This window comes from Mya arenaria, chromosome 15 (genome assembly GCF_026914265.1).
Source record: "Mya arenaria isolate MELC-2E11 chromosome 15, ASM2691426v1".
NCBI lineage: Eukaryota > Metazoa > Mollusca > Bivalvia > Myida > Myidae > Mya > Mya arenaria.
This window is the reverse complement of record NC_069136.1, coordinates 30,615,840-30,633,259: the sequence shown is the minus strand read 5'-3', so window position 1 is coordinate 30,633,259 and position 17,420 is coordinate 30,615,840. Positions and strand designations below refer to the sequence as shown.

The following is a 17,420-nucleotide window of genomic DNA, read 5'->3' as shown; positions in this document are numbered from 1 at the left end:
TATAAGTTTGGTTTTTACCTTGAAAGCCATATCAAGGTATTGAAATTAAACCTGCCAACATTGTTTGATAAGTTAAAAGTTGGCCTTCAACTTCATAGCATAAGCAGACACGAAGTGTCATAATCCCCATGTATTCAACTGATTAAATTATAGACATGCCTCAAAAGTCAAAATTGATCGCCATTTGGCTAAAACAAAGTTAATCTTTGTTAGAAATTGTGTTCCAAGTAGTTTCATTTTGTGTCATTTTTTGTAAGTTTCAAAAAACATGTACTTTAATTCATTTATGAAAACATGTTTAAGTTCGTTATGTGTATAAGAACCATTACTGTAAAATTAATGCATAACAACATGAAGATTAAAAAATACTGGAGGTCAATTCTGGTAACGCTGGGTGCCTCTTTATCTATTTTATTCCAAAACAAACTGTTACGCTTATCACTTGAGTCATCTTGTGTCGTGTTTTAATTTGCAAGTTAAACACAGTTTGAACGCAATCTGTTATACCGAATATGTTTCGATATTATGTCGTTAATAAGGCGGGCCCCAATGTGTATACATCAGTAATGTCCACAGCACAACTGCATTGAGTTAAGGAAAGTGAACCAGCATGTTAAACTTAGTACAAAATACTTATGATTTTATAATCATTACGTAGCTCACATTTTCTAAAGGGAAGATTGAAGAATAGAACACACTGTATGACGTTTCCATCTTTTGTTGGCACTATTTAAAAACATGACAAACAATACCTTAAAAATATTGATACATAGCATTCATTGAAATACATGTATTTGGAAAACATTACACAATTTTGGTACAGTTTTATGCATGGCTTGGTAGATAGATATTTCTGTAACAATTAAATCATTCTTATCTTAATCTTAAAAATGAAAAAAAACAGCAATACACAAAAAACGTGCATTTTTGTTAACACATACAAAACATGATAAAATGATTTGTTTCTTAACATGACAAAATGAAATATGCAACATAATTTAAAAGAGTCCAAAAACAATACACATTCATTGTAATCTAGGATAGCCCAGGTTCTTATCATTGTCCAGTCTTTCATCCACATTATATGCAAATATTTAAAGAGTTAAAAATGTTAACATGATAAGAATAATTGCATACAAACATTTTAGTGTGTGTATATTGGAGATTCAAATCTCATGTGGGACAATGTTTTTTCCAGTCCGATGAACAATAAGTGCATTCTTGAAATGCCACAATGCCACTATTTGTAGTCATGAGGTTGGTGCTGTAGTTATCTTTGTAGTTTCAAGGTCGAATAGGGCTCCTGTCTGTCCTTGGCTTTTTTGATATGGGTGATCCAATGTGACTCTGTCAAGGATCAACATGTGATTAAGCTATTTTTATTATCATCATAACTATGTGAGTTCTGCTACTTCCTTTACAGAATAAACAAGAAATGCCACAATGCAACGAAACCTGGTTTTCCATGATTGACAGAAGAACTTCAGCTTTCATTGTGAGATTCGGTTTCAACTGTTTTTCTATTTTCAGTAACAGTGGCCTTGATCACAGGGGCCTCAAACACAATCCAATAAAAGGACTCCATAAACTCTTCCTAAATACCAAGTTAAGTCAAGATGTTAATCAACCGTTTTTCAATTTTTAGTAACAGTGACATTGACCTCAGGGCCTCGAATGCAACCCCATTTACAGTCTCTATAAACTCTTCCTACATACCAAGTTTTTCGTAGATAAATTTGTGGGCGCCCAACAATGAAGTATGTCATTCTAATAACCAGGTATTACTATGTGAAATCCTTGTTAATAACAGAGAAAAATAAAAATATGGTATTTCTATTCAACAGTCTCAACACTTGGCAATACTTCTTGAGAGCTCATATTATTTATTTATCACTTTTTTGCTGTTGATATAATTTTAGTCAAATTGATCACTATAATTTAAAATGTAGTTCAAAGAGAAATGAACACATTGTTCTTTTTTATAATGATGAATCAAAATTAAATGTTTGATCCTACCTTCTGCCATTTCTCCATGAGTTTGTTATACTCATGCACATAATAGTTGAACACTTCATCACAATCCCGGCGGACCACACTTTGCTCTGGGTTGTACAGGTAACAGTTCTCCTTCACTAGCATCATTTCACAGTGAAACTCCTCAAAACCTCCGTATCCCCCTGTCTGTAAAATAAAACAGGGAGACCGTAAATAATCACCCCCTTCCATAAAATCATAACAAAATTTCTCAAAACCCCTGTATCCCCATATTTCCAAAAGAGAGATAAATAATCAGCTTCAAACACCAGCATCATCTCATAATGAAACAACTCATAACCTCTGTATCCCCCTGTCTGTAAAAGAGAGAGGTAGGTAATCGACCTCATTCACGAGTATCATCTCACTGTGAAACTACTCAAAACCTCCATATCCTCCAATCTAAGAGGGAGGGTAAACAATCAGTTGTCCTTCAACAACACCATGTTCTAATGAAACTAGGGATGCAAACGAATGGCAAAATTGATATTCGAATATTCGGTAATTGTTTCGATCGAATATTCGAATATTCGATTACCAAAATACTTTTTTGGAAGATGTAGTAAACTACTATTATTATTCGCTTAAGTAATAGTCGGGGTAATTTTACCCTACTTTGTCGTAGCGGCGGACCCCGATTTCCCCAAATGAGACTTTGAAATACGCAATTTTCAGGAAGAAAAAACAACAACAATACATTATAAACAGACAAACAACAAAATCGTATAATTTCAATTCCGCAGCCTTTATATTTTAAAAAAATGTGAACCTAGATGGATTCCTAGTCAAAAAGCGATTTGCGCCAACGGAGGGTCTTTCCGTATGACAAGCAGCCTCGTTCTAAGATTGACCTCTAAATTTACTAAATATAACTATGGAAAACCCAAACCAACTCGGGAACTAGTTAAATAATAAAACAAAAACATATCTGGATTTGACTCATCTTTTGTTCAAAAATGGAGGGAATATATCCTTAAACGCTTTACTAAACATTTCCATTTCAAAGCATGAACATTGTATCGAAACATAGAAAACAGGTTAAACACATCTATGTAACAACATATTTGAGTACATGGCATTATTGGAGCTATGTTGCACAGCTTAATTTTAGCCAATACAACACATTGGTGTTAAAGCCGATTCCAGTTATTGTAAAAGTAGGGGGACTTTTTACAGTACCCAACGATATGTCCCTAAATGACACATGACGTGTGTTTAGTGTATTGTTATCACATTCACACCTCTGGCATTAGGGGACAGTCGTTGTAAAAACAAAACAAACAAACTTAATTAACAGCAACAGTGTTGTAGGCAAAATGTTTCTTATTCTCTTTGTTGAGAATAAGTTTTATTACTCTTTTTTTTCTTTTTTTTTCGAATATTCGAATACCGATTTTGACATTCGAATACCAAACGTTTGATCGAATATTCGAATATTCGTTTGCATCCCTAAATGAAACTCCTCAAAACCTCTGTATTCCACTATCATATGGAGATATGGAGCATCATGTCACCATGAAACTCCTCAAAACCTCTGTATTCCCCTATCATATGGAGATGTGGAGCATCATGTCACCATGAAACTCCTCAAAACCTCTGTATTCCCCTATCATATGGAGATATGGAGCATCATGTCACCATGAAACTCCTCAAAACCCCTGCATTCCCCTATCATATGGAGATATGGAGCATCATGTCACCATGAAACTCCTCAAAACCCCTGCATTCCCCTATCATATAGAGATATGGAGCATCATGTCACCATGAAACTCCTCAAAACCTCTGTATTCCCCTATCATATAGAGATATGGAGCATCATGTCACCATGAAACTCCTCAAAACCCCTGCATTCCCCTATTTCCCATATCATATAGAGATATGGAGCATCATGTCACCATGAAACTCCTCAAAACCCCTGTATTCCCCTATCATATGGAGATATGGAGCATCATGTCACCATGAAACTCCTCAAAACCCCTGTATTCCCCTATCATATGGAGATAAGGAGCATCATGTCACTATGAAACTCCTCAAAACCCCTGTATTCCCCTATCATATAGAGATATGGAGCATCATGTCACCATGAAACTCCTCAAAACCCCTGCATTCCCCTATCATATAGATATATGGAGCATCATGTCACCATGAAACTCCTCAAAACCTCTGCATTCCCCTATCATATGGAGATATGGAGCATCATGTCACCATGAAACTCCTCAAAACCTCTGTATTCCCCTATCATATGGAGATATGGAGCATCATGTCACCATGAAACTCCTCAAAACCTCTGTATTCCCCTATCATATGGAGATATGGAGCATCATGTCACCATAAAACTCCTCAAAACCTCTGTATTCCCCTATCATATGGAGATATGGAGCATCATGTCACCATAAAACTCCTCAAAACCTCTGTATTCCCCTATCATATGGAGATATGGAGCATCATGTCACCATGGAACTCCTCAAAACCTCTGTATTCCCCTATCATATGGAGATATGGAGCATCATGTCACCATGAAACTCCTCAAAACCTCTGTATTCCCCTATCATATGGAGATATGGAGCATCATGTCACCATGGAACTCCTCAAAACCTCTGTATTCCCCTATCATATGGAGATATGGAGCATCATGTCACCATGGAACTCCTCAAAACCTCTGTATTCCCCTATCATATGGAGATATGGAGCATCATGTCACCATGGAACTCCTCAAAACCTCTGTATTCCCCTATCATATGGAGATATGGAGCATCATGTCACCATGGAACTCCTCAAAACCTCTGTATTCCACTATCATATGGAGATATGGAGCATCATGTCACCATGGAACTCCTCAAAACCTCTGTATTCCCCTATCATATGGAGATATGGAGCATCATGTCACCATGGAACTCCTCAAAACCTCTGTATTCCCCTATCATATGGAGATATGGAGCATCATGTCACCATGGAACTCCTCAAAACCTCTGTATTCCCCTATCATATGGAGATATGGAGCATCATGTCACCATGGAACTCCTCAAAACCTCTGTATTCCCCTATCATATGGAGATATGGAGCATCATGTCACCATGGAACTCCTCAAAACCTCTGTATTCCCCTATCATATGGAGATATGGAGCATCATGTCACCATGGAACTCCTCAAAACCTCTGTATTCCCCTATCATATGGAGATATGGAGCATCATGTCACCATGGAACTCCTCAAAACCTCTGTATTCCCCTATCATATGGAGGTATGGAGCATCATGTCACCATGGAACTCCTCAAAACCTCTGTATTCCCCCTATCATATGGAGATATGGAGCATCATGTCACCATGAAACTCCTCAAAACCTCTGTATTCCCCTATCATATGGAGATATGGAGCATCATGTCACCATGAAACTCCTCAAAACCTCTGTATTCCCCTATCATATGGAGATATGGAGCATCATGTCACCATGAAACTCCTCAAAACCTCTGCATTCCCCTATCATATGGAGATATGGAGCATCATGTCACCATGAAACTCCTCAAAACCTCTGCATTCCCCATATCATAGAGAGATATGGAGCATCATGTCACCATGAAACTCCTCAAAACCCCTGCATTCCCCTATCATATAGATATATGGAGCATCATGTCACCATGAAACTCCTCAAAACCTCTGTATTCCCCTATCATATAGAGATATGGAGCATCATGTCACCATGGAACTCCTCAAAACCCCTGCATTCCCCTATCATATGGAGATATGGAGCATCATGTCACCATGAAACTCCTCAAAACCTCTGTATTCCCCTATCATATAGAGATATGGAGCATCATGTCACCATGGAACTCCTCAAAACCCCTGCATTCCCCTATCATATGGAGATATGGAGCATCATGTCACCATGAAACTCCTCAAAACCTCTGCATTCCCCATATCATAGAGAGATATGGAGCATCATGTCACCATGAAACTCCTCAAAACCCCTGCATTCCCCTATCATATAGAGATATGGAGCATCATGTCACCATGAAACTCCTCAAAACCCCTGCATTCCCCTATCATATAGAGATATGGAGCATCATGTCACCATGAAACTCCTCAAAACCTCTGCATTCCCCTATCATATAGAGATATGGAGCATCATGTCACCATGAAACTCCTCAAAACCCCTGCATTCCCCTATCATATAGAAATATGGAGCATCATGTCATAAAACTCCTCAAAACCCCTGCATTCCCGTATCATATAGAAATATGGAGCATCATGTCATGAAACTCCTCAAAACCTCTGCAATCCCATATCATATGGAAATATGGAGCATCATGTCACCATGAAACTCCTCAAAACCCCTGCATTCCCCTATCATATAGAGATATGGAGCATCATGTCACCATGAAACTCCTCAAAACCTCTGTATTCCCCTATCATATGGAGATATGGAGCATCATGTCACCATGAAACTCCTCAAAACCTCTGCATTCCCCATATCATAGAGAGATATGGAGCATCATGTCACCATGAAACTCCTCAAAACCCCTGCATTCCCCTATCATATAGAGATATGGAGCATCATGTCACCATGAAACTCCTCAAAACCCCTGCATTCCCCTATCATATAGAGATATGGAGCATCATGTCACCATGAAACTCCTCAAAACCTCTGCATTCCCCTATCATATAGAGATATGGAGCATCATGTCACCATGAAACTCCTCAAAACCCCTGCATTCCCCTATCACATAGAAATATGGAGCATCATGTCATAAAACTCCTCAAAACCCCTGCATTCCCGTATCATATAGAAATATGGAGCATCATGTCATGAAACTCCTCAAAACCTCTGCATTCCCATATCATATGGAAATATGGAGCATCATGTCACCATGAAACTCCTCAAAACCCCTGCATTCCCCTATCATATAGAGATATGGAGCATCATGTCACCATGAAACTCCTCAAAACCTCTGTATTCCCCTATCATATAGAGATATGGAGCATCATGTCACCATGGAACTCCTCAAAACCCCTGCATTCCCCTATCATATGGAGATATGGAGCATCATGTCACCATGGAACTCCTCAAAACCTCTGTATTCCCCTATCATATAGAGATATGGAGCATCATGTCACCATGGAACTCCTCAAAACCCCTGCATTCCCCTATCATATGGAGATATGGAGCATCATGTCACCATGGAACTCCTCAAAACCCCTGCATTCCCCTATCATATAGAAATATGGAGCATCATGTCATGAAACTCCTCAAAACCTCTGCATTCCCCTATCATATGGAAATATGGAGCATCATGTCACCATGAAACTCCTCAAAACCCCTGCATTCCCCTATCATATAGAGATATGGAGCATCATGTCACCATGAAACTCCTCAAAACCTCTGTATTCCCCTATCATATGGAGATATGGAGCATCATGTCATGAAACTCCTCAAAACCTCTGCATTCCCCTATCATATGGAAATATGGAGCATCATGTCACCATGAAACTCCTCAAAACCTCTGTATTCCCCTATCATATAGAGATATGGAGCATCATGTCACCATGAAACTCCTCAAAACCTCTGTATTCCCCTATCATATGGAGATATGGAGCATCATGTCACCATGAAACTCCTCAAAACCTCTGTATTCCCCTATCATATGGAGAAATGGAGCATCATGTCACCATGAAACTCCTCAACTCAAAACCTCTGTATTCCCCTATTGTATAGAGATATGGAGCATCATATCACCATGAAACTCCTCAAAACCTCTGTATTCCCCTATCATATGGAGATATGGAGCATCATGTCACCATGAAACTCCTCAAAACCTCTGTATTCCCCTATCATATGGAGAAATGGAGCATCATGTCACCATGAAACTCCTCAACTCAAAACCTCTGTATTCCCCTATTGTATAGAGATATGGAGCATCATGTCACCATTAAACTCCTCAAAACCTCTGTATTCCCCTATCATATAGAGATATGGAGCATCATGTCACCATGAAACTCCTCAAAACCCCTGTATTCCCCTATCATATAGAGATATGGAGCATCATGTCACCATGAAACTCCTCAAAACCCCTGCATTCCCCTATCATATAGAGATATGGAGCATCATGTCACCATGAAACTCCTCAAAACCCCTGCATTCCCCTATCATATAGAGATATGGAGCATCATGTCACCATGAAACTCCTCAAAACCTCTGTATTCCACTATCATATAGAGATATGGAGCATCATGTCACCATGAAACTCCTCAAAACCCCTGCATTCCCCTATCATATAGAGATATGGAGCATCATGTCACCATGAAACTCCTCAAAACCTCTGCATTCCCCTATCATATAGAGATATGGAGCATCATGTCACCATGAAACTCCTCAAAACCTCTGCATTCCCCAATTATATGGAGAAATGGAGCATCATATCACCATGAAACTTATAAAACTTACTGTATCAATCTGTCTTATAAAAAGGGTAAATAATCTCTTTTCCTCCACCAAAATCAAGGTCACTGAGAAAATCCTCAAAACCTGTGAATCCTCATATCTGATATAGGGGAAATGTTTAATTGTCCTTTACCAACATCATGTTACTGTATAACTATCAAAATCTCCTGTTTTTAGAGAGGATTATTTTTAGCATCATTGTCCAGCATCATGCCATTGTGAAACTTATGAAAACCTCTGTATCACACTGTTAATTAGAGAGGGCAGACTTTCAGCATCCTTCACTCCCATCTTGTCATTTTATAATTATAGGCCAAATCACCCTCCATCTACATACATACTTTGAAGAATGTAACTTTATACTTTTTAAGTAATGACAAGGTTCAGTCAAAGTGGTATTTTAACTATTCAAGTCCAACAAAAATAATGGACAAGTATTATCTACTAATGGCTTTCAAACCACATGACAAGTTTCATGAATGAAGCTTTTATACTTTTTGAATTATGCAAAGTTCAAGTTTAAAAGTGGCATTTCCACCATTTTCGTTTCCATATTAACCACAATGCATAATCTCTCAACGGCCTTCTTACCACATAACAAGTCATGAATGTAGCTTTTATACCTTTTGAATTCTGCAAACAAGCACATCTGACTATGAAGGGGAAATTACTCTCATACCAAGTAAGATTTAAAAAAAACAAGAGATGTTTGTGAAACATTTATGCCCCCTTGGGAGCCAAATTGTTAGTAGGATTTGGACACTTAAATAAAATATGGACAATCAGAAAACCTTTTTTCAGCTTACAGTCACACTGACCTTGACCTTTGACCCACTGACCTCAAAATCAATAGGGTTCATCTGCTGGTGATGACCAATAAGCCTACCTAGTATGAGGTCCCTGGGTCAAAGCGTTCTCAAGTTATTGATCGGAAACCGTTTTTCATGTTAAGGTCACACTGACCTTGACCTTTGACCCACTGACCTCAAAATCAATAGGGTTCATCTGCTGGTCATGACCAATACACCTACCAAGTATGAGGTTCCTGGGTCAAAGCGTTCTCAAGTTATTGATCGGAAACCGTTTTTCATGTAAAGGTCACACTGACCTTGACCTTTGACCCACTGACCTCAAAATCAATAGGGTTCATCTGCTGGTGATGACCAATAAGCCTACCTAGTATGAGGTCCCTGGGTCAAAGCGTTCTCAAGTTATTGATCGGAAACCGTTTTTCATGTTAAGGTCACACTGACCTTGACCTTTGACCCACTGACCTCAAAATCAATAGGGTTCATCTGCTGGTGATGACCAATACACCTACCAAGTATGAGGTTCCTGGGTCAAAGCGTTCTCAAGTTATTGATCGGAAACCGTTTTTCATGTAAAGGTCACACTGACCTTGACCTTTGACCCACTGACCTCAAAATCAATAGGGTTCATCTGCTGGTGATGACCAATACACATACCAAGTATGAGGTCCCTCGGTCAAAGCGTTCTCAAGTTATTGATCGGAAACCATTTGGTATTCCGACCGACCGACAGACAGACAGACAGACCGACCGACATGTGCAAAACAATATACCCCACTTTTTTCAAAAGGGGGCATAAAAATTGTCAAAAGACATCCAGCCTTAATTCATCAGTAAAACCATAATCATGAGGCACTGGAGTACCACAGCCTTTAATGTAAAACATTTTTTCAAAGAATTCCACAAAGACACCATTATGACTCGCAGAGACCCATGGAGGATTGAATGTAAGGTTTTCTTATAAATGAGAACTATAGAAGGGTACAACCATCACCTACCTCCAGTTTATTTTTGATGGTGCCAAAGTCCATGGGGTTCTGTACTATGGCATAGTAGTCTGGGGCATCAGCCGGGTCCACTGCAGCAAAACATATTATTCACATAACTCAGTTCTGCTAAACTAAATTCAGACAACACAATAAACATACATCGAAATTAACTGTGCTAATGCTGTTTAATAAAGTTATTCTTAATTTCAGATATTATTTTTTCAATGAAATTTAAAAAGTATAAACTAATTTATTTAATAGAATTATCTAAAGAAAGCAATCTAAGATTAAGTTTTCTGCATGGATATGAAGTTGATAGGTCTCAAAATTTAGTCAATAAAGAGGTATGAGAGTGCAGCCTGATGCTTACCTGGCTGTGTGAACCAGGAGGAAGCGTTAAGATCATTCTTGTCCCTGTTCATCCCTCGATACTTGGATACTTTGTTCAATACACTGCAATGTCAAACATGGCCATGAAGGAGGTACAAGCAGCTAATTGTATAATACTCGTTAATTATTTGGTTTGGTCAAAGTTAGCCAAACTGTTAGTTGATTGGTCAATATTTATCAAATAATGGTTTAAACAAAACTAGCCAACAAGTAACTTGTGGACAAGCTATAATTTCCTTTACTGGCAGCTGAATGTATTCTAATATAAATAATAATTCAGAGGTAATACTAACATTCACAGTTTATTTATTCTACTCTTTCTATTACACAGAAAACCTGCTTGAACACTTTTTCCATCTTATGGTAACATTAAACTCCTTTCATGTAAAATTGAGATTTAGGCATCAAAATAAAATCATTAGCACCCACCCAAGAGCAGCCCTTGACCAGCTACCAGGAGCCCCAGAGCCAGCAGGAGGGGAGCCCGTCACATCCTCCCCTGACAACACCTTCCTCTTCCTGCGCCCAGCAACATCAACACCACTACTGCCCTCTACAAACATGAACAAATATTGTTTTGTCAGGTGAGTTTAATATAATACAGTCAAACCTGTATTAAGTGGCCACCTTTGGGAAAAGGTAAAAGTGGCTGCTTACTACAGGTGGCCACTTAGTCCAGGTTGGACTTTCCTGACACTTTGGCTTTGTTCGAACAGAGGTCGATTGTGTATCTTAAGCACCACCTCACATCACATTCAGTATCATCAGTTCCATTAAAGAAAGTTGAATACTAAATATAAATGTAGAATAAACAACATTATTGCAAATTTACAAATAGAGTGCAAAAGATAAAAATTAATACATTGCATAAACAAAAACACCTAAAATGAGTCCACACAACTACATGTACATTTTTAAGTTCAATTTTTAAGTATTCCGTCATTTTCGTTTGCGTGACTTCTGTCTCTAATTTAAAGTGCATTTACATTGAGCCGACATAATCATGCCAAGCATGTCACTCTGTGAGTCAAAAACCATGAATAAACAAGTTCAATGAGTTCCTCGTTTCCTGTAATTTTTCTTTTAGTGTTTGGATTTGAATTGTTAGCATAAGCAAGAAATTGATTTGAGTCCATCCACCGTTCTTCTTGCAGTACGACCATTTTCTAATATTTAATACACGAGACAGGTTCTTTTAGCGTCAAACACTTTCAATTTGTTTTATTGTCAGCCATAATTAAAATTCAAAAGAATATAACGAACAATGTTATAAACAAGATTTCTCGATAAATAAACATGAATGGAATCTTGTGATGTTATATGCATTTTCATTTGACGACGGAAATATCCGGCTTCACGGGGACAATTATTAGTGGCTGTGGCCGTGTTAGACATTTGGCCGCTTAATGCACATACTTTATATAGTAACAAGAGCCGTCGTAAGACAGCGCGCTCGACTACGCCGCTTTGTCTTAGAATACATTAACGATGTAATAATACCAAGTTTGGTCTCTTTTTGTCAAACCTAACTAAAATTATTCGATTCATAAGGTGACTTTGATGCTGCCCTCCCACCAGCCCGCCCAAACAATGACGCAAGTCATTCAAATAACTTGATTTACCATTATGAAAATGTGGTTAAGAATATACAAATATGCCTTTCAAAGGAAATTAAAAAAAAAAATAAAAAAAAAATAAAAAAATTCAAGGGCCATAATTTGTATTTAGGCTTAAAACAATATGCCTTTCAAAGGATATAAAAAAAAAAAAAAAAAAAAAAAAATCAATGGCAATAATTTGTATTTAGGCTTAAAACAATATGCCTTTCAAAGGAAATTAAAAAAAAATAAAAATAAAAATTCAAGGGCCATAATTTGTATTTAGGCTTAAAACAGAGTTATGTTTCTTGTTGTAAGATGGTCGTTAATATTTTTGAATTTTATTAAGTGCATTTAATGAACAGTATAGAAGTTATTTTATTAAAATCCCAACTTTGGCCTTTGGCCAGTAGAGCTAAAAACTGTTAATGTGAAATTCAGCCAACGTTTTATATACATGAGCTTCTAGGGACTACCTGTTGGAACAGTTTCCTCGCATGCAATCTCCTCCATATGCCCGATACTGACGTCCGTGACGTCTGATATCTGCTGGCTGGTAAAATCTTCCATCTGCATGTAGGATGTGTCCATCCCGCTAGGCTCCACTGTCACATGGATAGAGCCAGATGACGCTGAGGCCGTGGATGACACTATCTGGGAACATATAGGCAAGCTTTAGCAAGGTTTGCTATGGTCAACCCAAACATATCTAATTCTGCCAAATACTAAACCAACTGTTGATCTTATAAAACAGTTAATAGAACAAAACATGACTAGAGCTATCACTGGATGTGATTTATAATCCCACTACACCACTTTCTTGTAATACGAAGTACTACTGGAGTGATGTATGCTCCTTGACCATTATGTTTCTTTTGTACAATTGAAGTAAATACCTCAGAAACATATAAAGTTATGGAGGGAAGTATAAACTACAGCAATCAGATACTGTCATAACCATCGTCAAATAAAGAGCAGTATCAACCTGACCTTATGATCTATCTGTATCTGAATGTTTAAGTAAATACTTCAGACTTTTTGAGTGATGCTCTGCATAATAAAAAATATGAAATTTGACAAAGGGCAATGATTAAAAAATACTGACTACAGGATTATGGCTCCTGTGCACTACACTTCTCCTAAGTTTTCTAAGATTTTACCTAGTTTTTGACCTCACGTGACCAAGTTTCAAATTGGTCATTTTTTATCAAGATAATCGTTCTGATTAGTTTTTTCTAAGATTTGAACTAGTTTTTGACACTACATGATCTAGTTTTAAATTAATCCTAGGATTCACCAAGGAATATATTCTGGTAAAGTTTCATGAATATTGGACCAAATATAATGTCTCTAGTGTGTTCAAAATATTTCCTAAGATTTGACCTAGTGACCTAGTTTTTTACCCCATGTGTGTGTGGGGGGAGGGGAGGGGTGATATATAATGAAAGGCAATAACAAACAAATACCGAAGCCAGAGTTATAGTTCCGGTGCACTGAATTTTCCACAATGAGATCTAACTGTAGTTTGAAGTCAATACCACAAAAACATATGGAGAAATGGAGAAAAGTAGACTTGTCCCAATGTCCCAGCACAAATAGACAACCAGTCGTTCTCAATTCAACCTGTGTTAGGTTTACATTACATCCATTATGAAAATATACCCACAAATGCCCTACTAAACGTAACCAACAAGGGCTACCTAACCAATCTTTATACAGAATGAAGGAATGAGTACAGTTACTGTACCCAATATATATATACTCATTCGCTTTATGGACAGGCAGATGGACACAACAAGGTTAGCCTACACAACTGTGTTGGGGTACAATAAGGGAAGCATGCTTATGTGTATGTAAATATAAGTTATATTTTTCAGTTAATTGTTGTTGTATATTGCATACTTCAGGCAGTATGAATGCTCAGGTTCATGACTGTTAATCCATGAAGCACACTGGGTACTGCACCTGTTTGGTAGCGGACACTGTTGTGACAGCATTAGACGACCTGATCACATCCTGTAGAGGGACAAACGTGTTGGGCTGGATGCGTATGGCAGGTGTTGATGTGGTGATGGGGGTGGAAACAACCACCTTCTGTACCAGCACCTGCTCCGATGACAGAGAACTCGAGGCTAAGCTGCTTCCTACTGACTCCACTGGAAGAGGGAGAGTGAATACAAAAGGAGAATCAAAGTTATTTAATTCATTTCACAAAATTTGTAAAGCTTATGTTCAGTTAGAACTTTTCAAAATACAAATAATATTCTTTAGTTCAAATTATTGTGGTATTACTTGGAGGATCGCATCAAACACCTGGGAACATGCCAAAGAGAAATTTTTCCCATAAAAGTCAAATCATTATTGACTTCAAGTGTCATTTATAACTGGTTAGGGACCGTATTCACCTGGAAATGGAAGTTTTTCTTGAATAACTTGGGAAGAACTAAGTATTTTCGAATGATATTTGAAAGGGAGAATGTAAGGCGATTGAAAATAAAAAAAATGATAATCAGTATGATAACATTTACAATGGATGCTTATTTTATGAAAGAATTCATGTGCCAAACATACTCAGTTAGAAACACTGAAGTAACGATGTACTGTACCAATTATTTGCCCACTTTAGAAAAATGTTATTGTTTAATGGATTACTTTTGGGTGAAATATTTTCCTTTTCATCGAGTGGTATAATCAATAAGCCCTTGCTTGAAGAAATATGGTGCAACCAGGTGCAATTTTTATATTACTTATGAATTGTTCATTTTTAAAGAAACATAATTATAAGCTTTCCAATTTTGAATCTTCTTCCCAACACAAAATATCATTTGTATGAAAGACAATAAAAATGGAATCATTAAACAAGATCTTCACCGGATAGGAAATTGTTATGTGCTAAAAAGTGGTCCCTAATCAGTACAATAATGATAAAATACCTGAATCACTACTGGTAGCACTGTGTATTGGTGTAGCGGTGCCCCCTACCCCCTTGTTGCCGTCCTCTATGAACTGGTAGGGGTCCAGGTCAATCTGTGCCTGGGCCAAGGAGCTGCTTAAGAGGTCGTAGCGAGATTTACTCTCCATGTCCACACCGCTCACAATTACCTTTGAGGGAAAATATTGTGCCAGTTACAGGCATGATTGATATCATAACTGGAAATTAGAATTATGAAATGGGGTTAGTTACTACAAATACAAATGTATGACCTGACAAACAATAAAAACTCCAATAACATCCAGCCACTATCTTCCAAGCACAATGCTTTTATCAGCTGATCTCATGATGTTATCATTAAATGTGAACATCATGTCACTACCCATTACCAACCATGCCCAAGACCCACTAGTTGGGTAAAAATGAGAACCAGTGATCATGACATAGACATTTGGTGAGTTACTCATGTTTATTCTCCTACAATAACCCAACCTGTTGTCCATCAGCATTGATCTTGATACCACTTATGGTTCCCCCTTTCTCCACATAGAACATGCCAGTCTGGGGATCTAGGTCCGAGCTGCTAGAACTGCCCGCCTGAAACAAATTAAGAGCAAAGCATTGTTATGCATTGAGGAAACTATTATCCAATATACAATATTCATTCACATTATTGGGAAAAGCCCATCAATTGCAGACAGGTAAAATTTTTCATCAGGAAAAACAACAACATCATTGTATCTGTTTCCTTTGCAAACTATTCTACAGTCAAAGGTAAATTTGCTTTGAACAGCAATGTGTTGAATATGTTATCGTGCATGAAATATTTCAAATGGTTACTTGAGATGTAAGTGGCCCAGATTCAGCTTGTCCTCCCTCGGATGAGATGCTTATGGGCACTGCTGTGAACATCTGGTCATCCTCAGCAACCTGCCCCGCTCCCTCTGTCTTGGCCGGCCCTACCCCGTCAGCCCCGGGGCCCCCAGTCTCTGTATCATTCTGGTTCAGTAGTGTCATTGCCTGCTCTATAGTGTAGAACTGTTGCTGGTTTAGCTGGTCAGAGAGCTGGCTAATGTCTACATTTGCTCCTTGTTGACTACCAACCCCCGTGGCCCCACCAAGCCGGACCTTCTGTGTGGTGACCCCGCCAACTGTGCTGGTCCCCTGTTGCAGTTGCTGCTGCTGCTGCATGTCTAACAGTGACTGTATTGCGGCCGCAGTGTCCGCAGACTCTGCAGTGTGGGTGTATGTGTTCCCCTGCTCGTCTGTCACGTCATACTCAAACCATTCATTGCTAGGCATGCTTGTTACCACTGGAAAAATGAAACAAAGTTTTAAATGACATTTTAAATAATCAGATATAGACTGGGATCCTTTTATTTTTCTGGGATCAGGTTCCTCTGATTATTATGTCAGTGAGATATAGATCAGTAAATAAGCTGAATGCTTTTTTCAAACCAAAGTTTTTAAAATCTACAATCTACCACAATAGCCTAAATGTCATTCTTTCTGCCTGCCATATATATGACACCCTCACCTTTAGCCTGGCTGGACTCGTGTGAAGCAGCGGCAGATGTAAGGGCAGCTAACTGTGCTTCATCCAAGTTGATGGTTACCTCCCCTGGTGGCCCATCACCACCGCCCTCTGGCACGATGCCTGCTGCTGTAATCAGGTCCTGCAGAATGTTTGACTGTTGACCGCTGCTTCCCTCCCCTGGGGGCTTTACACCCTTCTGGAGACTGGCAGTTATCTGAAAATGTTTGGTGTTGGGTTTATTTATCAGACTAATCAAATTATTCTTTCACCTTGTAAATGAAACTCCATGTCTATTAAAGCCATCCTAATAATTGTAATTTTACTGCACACCCTTCAGCTTAAGACATGTACAGTAAGTCTGATTCTCTTTAAATATGCTGGTACTTTGCTAAGTTTGTGTCATTAATGACCCGAGGTATAAAAAGTATAAGAAGATTTGTCCCCAAAGTATACTGATACAGTGAAACTGCGTTCCCTCAAACAAGCGGTCGTTCGAGAACCGGCGTTCCCTCGAGGTCGGAGCTTGGTCCCGAACTTTTTCCTTCTATTTTCATATAAAATATACCCACGCTGCATCGAAACCTAATTATGTCGAGCAGTCGAGCAATATCCTCGGTCCCAAGTACACAAATCGTGCACAAAACCTTATGGCTCCCTCGAGGACATTATTTCACACTTTTTCCCGAACGCGTGTTC

The 17,420-nt window shown here is 38.4% G+C and overlaps 1 protein-coding gene across 1 annotated transcript in view; it reads right to left on the bottom strand.

Annotated features, from left to right (window-relative positions):
- Positions 1-702: 702 nt before the first annotated feature.
- LOC128220592 (BRCA2-interacting transcriptional repressor EMSY-like) overlaps positions 703-17,420 on the bottom strand; it is a 31,549-nt gene continuing 14,831 nt past the window's right edge. Inside the window, exons 15-25 of the mRNA XM_052929040.1 lie at positions 16,725-16,938; positions 16,028-16,500; positions 15,680-15,784; positions 15,189-15,357; positions 14,221-14,411; positions 12,732-12,909; positions 11,087-11,210; positions 10,638-10,720; positions 10,277-10,356; positions 2,017-2,181; positions 703-1,347 (exon numbers count right to left, since the gene is read on the bottom strand). Coding sequence (XP_052785000.1) covers positions 1,285-1,347; positions 2,017-2,181; positions 10,277-10,356; positions 10,638-10,720; positions 11,087-11,210; positions 12,732-12,909; positions 14,221-14,411; positions 15,189-15,357; positions 15,680-15,784; positions 16,028-16,500; positions 16,725-16,938 — 1,845 coding nt within the window. The 3' untranslated portion in view covers positions 703-1,284. The remainder of the gene's footprint in view (positions 1,348-2,016; positions 2,182-10,276; positions 10,357-10,637; positions 10,721-11,086; positions 11,211-12,731; positions 12,910-14,220; positions 14,412-15,188; positions 15,358-15,679; positions 15,785-16,027; positions 16,501-16,724; positions 16,939-17,420) is intronic.